Source organism: Medicago sativa, chromosome 2, assembly GCF_051527215.1.
Source record: "Medicago sativa cultivar Bolivia chromosome 2, Bolivia_mono, whole genome shotgun sequence".
Classification (NCBI taxonomy): Eukaryota; Viridiplantae; Streptophyta; class Magnoliopsida; order Fabales; family Fabaceae; genus Medicago; species Medicago sativa.
This window is the reverse complement of record NC_140750.1, coordinates 82320563-82324285: the sequence shown is the minus strand read 5'-3', so window position 1 is coordinate 82324285 and position 3723 is coordinate 82320563. Positions and strand designations below refer to the sequence as shown.

The following is a 3723-nucleotide window of genomic DNA, read 5'->3' as shown; positions in this document are numbered from 1 at the left end:
GTGTATGTGCAAATGATGATGATGATTTTTTTTTTTTAACCAAAAGTAATGCAAAGAGCATTACTTCACTTGATTAAAATCAAAAAGGAAGCATACAAAGAAAAGGGGAACTATATCAAGACCCATTCAAAAAAAGGTAAACCTGTAGTTAGGCAAACCAAGCCTATTTCTACTTGTCTAATAGAGTCTCGAAGGGAGGGGAACCAAGCAAATGTAGACAGTCCTAATCCAACATTAGGCATACTAGTTCCCCTCTCTATAAACATGAGTGATCAAAAAATTCATACTACTAATGTTAGCTAGACAGTTGAGCCACTTGAATGCCAAGGTACCATGTCTGCTTTCTTGAATGCCAAGGTAATCAGCTGGGAATCTGTTTCAAGCTAGAGATTTATCCAATTCCTTGATATAGCAATGTCTATGGCAATGATAACCGCTAAGAGTTCAACATTGAAAGAAGATTTTGTGTTAAGCATTGATATTTGTTGCCAAAACAAAAATAATCAGACCTACTACTCCCATCAGCCCAAAACAGTCTTTTCATTCTTCCATCATTGTTGACATCGTATTCAGCATATAACATTGGATCGGTGGAAGACTTCACATTAAGATACTTTAGAGCAGCAGCAACATCACCGTCTTTAATGACATCGCGCATCTTTTTATCAAAATAGTTATACAGATCTTTCTTAGTAAAACCTACATCAGTATATCCACCCTTCTGAGCAACCATATATCCCATTATATGACAGGTTTTGATTCCATGTGATTGAAGAGCATCAAGTTGGGCCCTATCTGCTTCAGAAATTTTACGATACAGTGGGTGCAAGTGTGTAAATTTACGTGGGGTTACTTCATGGTTATGCCCCTCTACAAAACTAGACACTACATATCTCCCTTGTTTAGCTTTGTAATGCACACGAAGCCTTGCTTCGCAATTTGTTCGGGTGATACGTCTATGATCTCTTTTCCTATCATTCCTAGATAAGTGCTTCTTGTCTCTTAACCCATTCTTGTTGCACACAAACTGCCTCATTGTAATTATTCCACTACTATTGCGCCTAACATCACCTTTCCTAATGGAAAAACCTTTGCATTTTCCATAACGATAATAAAATTCATACGCTTCATCAACAGTACCAAATTCAAGTTTAAGAATTTCATCAGAGGCAATGGAATTTACATTCACAAACCTGTCACTTGCTAATGCATCGCTGATTGAACCCTCTTGTTGAACTGATTCATCATGAACATCATCATCAGCATTACCATCAACATCATCTTCAGCATCAGACGAACTATGATGTTCTTCATCATCTATTAAATCATCTGTGTATTCTTCTTCACTGGAATCGGAGTCCAAACAGTCTTTGTGGTGTTCCATGACAACCCTAAAATAGCCAATATATTATTGCAACCAAAACCAACTTTGACCAACTTAGATAACAACAAAAACATAAAGAATGCTAAATAATCTATAATTATATACTTAATCATAATAACATGCTTTCTAGTTTCTTCATATTTCTAAAGAGGAGAGGTGGTGCTAAAAATGGAGAAGAGACGGTGAAAGGAGTGAAGCCAAGCAGTGGCAGCAACTTTGGTGAGGTGAAGAAGAACTCAGCTTCAAGTTCAAAAGTGGTTGTTTTCTATGATTTCATGGCTGAGAAGAAGAACAATATTGATGCATCCTCCTCCTCAATCACAAATGAATCACTCCCATCCTCTCTTGGAAATGTTTAATCCACCCCCTCCCCTTCCTATGTCTATGTCTATGTAAGTAGTAATTATCTCAAATGTCCCAAAATGAGGTTGGCATTAAGAGTAGTCTAGTCTAATCGGAGCTCTCAATTGAAGAGTATGTATCTTAGTATTTTCAGTTTCAAGAATGTAATCTAAGGGGGTGTGTATTTGATTGAGATTTTAAAAGATTATTTTGGCAAACAAAATCCTGCAGATTTTAAAAGACTTTGTGAGATTATATTGATTTTATAGGATTTTAAACTACTTTTTTAAATGACTTTTTACAATCAGGGTTTTGAGCTCAAGATTTTAATGGATTTATAACAGATTTGCAAAGATTTCAATAGACTTTATGGACTTATAAGATTTGAGAGGATCACATGACTAATAATAGCTATAATAATAACCTGTTACTAATAATAATAACAAAAGATTGCACAGTAGTGTAAGTTGTACTAAGAACAACAAAATAATCTAAAAAAAACACAAATAACGACAAATTAGAAGAAAAAAACTGACTTAAAAGAAACATTCGACAATGAGAAGCAACAAGGTAAAAGTTTCAAAAGAATGATGTATTGAACAAGGAAGAATAACAGGGAGGGCTTATGAATAATAACAAGAAGAAAAGGGTATGAGTGTGGGACAAGAACAAAACAAGAATAACAGGGAAGGCTTATGAATAATAACAAAACAAGAAAATTCTATATTTTCCCCTCCTTTTAAGAGATTCTCTTAAGTGTATGTATGTTTGGTATCATTGTGGTGTGTCACAATCATGGTGATCCATCGTGATTTTTCAAAAAATACACTTATAACTTCTGCAAAATCAATTAAAATGAGTCACCGTGATTCTAGCATAACGTCTGCAAAATCAAAATCAATTAAAATGGGCAATGCAAGGGTTCACTTTTTACCTAAAAGAGTACATGCTGCAGAACTTGCATTATAGATTTTTGATATCTCAAAATCATTGTAAAAGCATTATAGAACTTGCTGCTTATGGATTACTGCTAGTGTTTTGATATCTCAAAATAATTGTAAAAGCAACAAAAAAGGCTTTGACTAATTAATTCATAAACAGAAAGCTACAGTTCGGATTCAAACATGACAAAAAAGTAATGTCTTTTGGAACTCAAAACACATATATTTATTCACTTCCGATCGGCCACACAAAATTAGTAACAATTTCGGACCACAAAAATAATCTCCAATTGGATGGATAATCACAAAATCCTAAATTTTGGACACATCAAAACCCTAACAATGGTTTCACAACCCTATTATATTACTCATAATCCCAATTTCATAATCAATCAACCAATTAAACACTATTAGATTCATATAAAAGAATCCAAAAACAAAAAACCCTAATTAAAAAAAAGGAGATTCGTTCATTCAGATTGTTCTGTCGAGTGTTAGAAAACGAACCTGAGGCTTGGAGAGCCAGGTGGCGGACGGAGGATGGCGGTGGTCGCACAAACTAGATAGAGATTAAAAAAACAAGCGTGCGCCACAGAGAAAGGGAGGAAGATATCGATCTGAAATTTTGGAGAGAAAGGGAGGAAGAAATCTGGAATTTTGATGAAGCTGAATCTGTGCGATGGTGAAGATGCATGAATTGGTCGTATCTATAAGTTTAATACGATGGTGAAGATATGTATGTATAAGCTGAATCTGAAACACTACAAGTTTTAAGAATAAAAAGTAAAAAATAATAAAAAAAATGTTTAATTTTGATTTAATCAAGGACACAATTGCAATATGTAAAAATATAGTGGTGCACCATATGAGCAAACGTAGGATGCGTAGTAAAATTTGATGTGGCATGCATTAAATACACAAATGCATTATGATTGGCTATTCTAATGACTTCACCAGAAAAGTCATTTTAACGACTTCACCGTAGAATTTTCCTTGATATTTATGTTAAAATATCAATACAACGGTTATTATTATTTTTCATTAATATATATCATT

At 34.0% G+C, this 3723-nt stretch overlaps 1 protein-coding gene across 1 annotated transcript; it reads right to left on the bottom strand.

The window, feature by feature from the left end:
* Positions 1–294: 294 nt before the first annotated feature.
* On the bottom strand, positions 295–3403 carry LOC146951512 (protein FAR1-RELATED SEQUENCE 5-like). Its single transcript, XM_085747469.1, has 2 exons — positions 3175–3403; positions 295–1391 (listed from the first exon to the last, which is right to left on the bottom strand). The coding sequence occupies exon 2, from the start codon at positions 1382–1384 to the stop codon at positions 437–439; it is 948 nt and encodes a 315-aa protein (XP_085603595.1). The 5' UTR covers positions 1385–1391; positions 3175–3403; the 3' UTR covers positions 295–436.
* Positions 3404–3723: the final 320 nt, after the last annotated feature.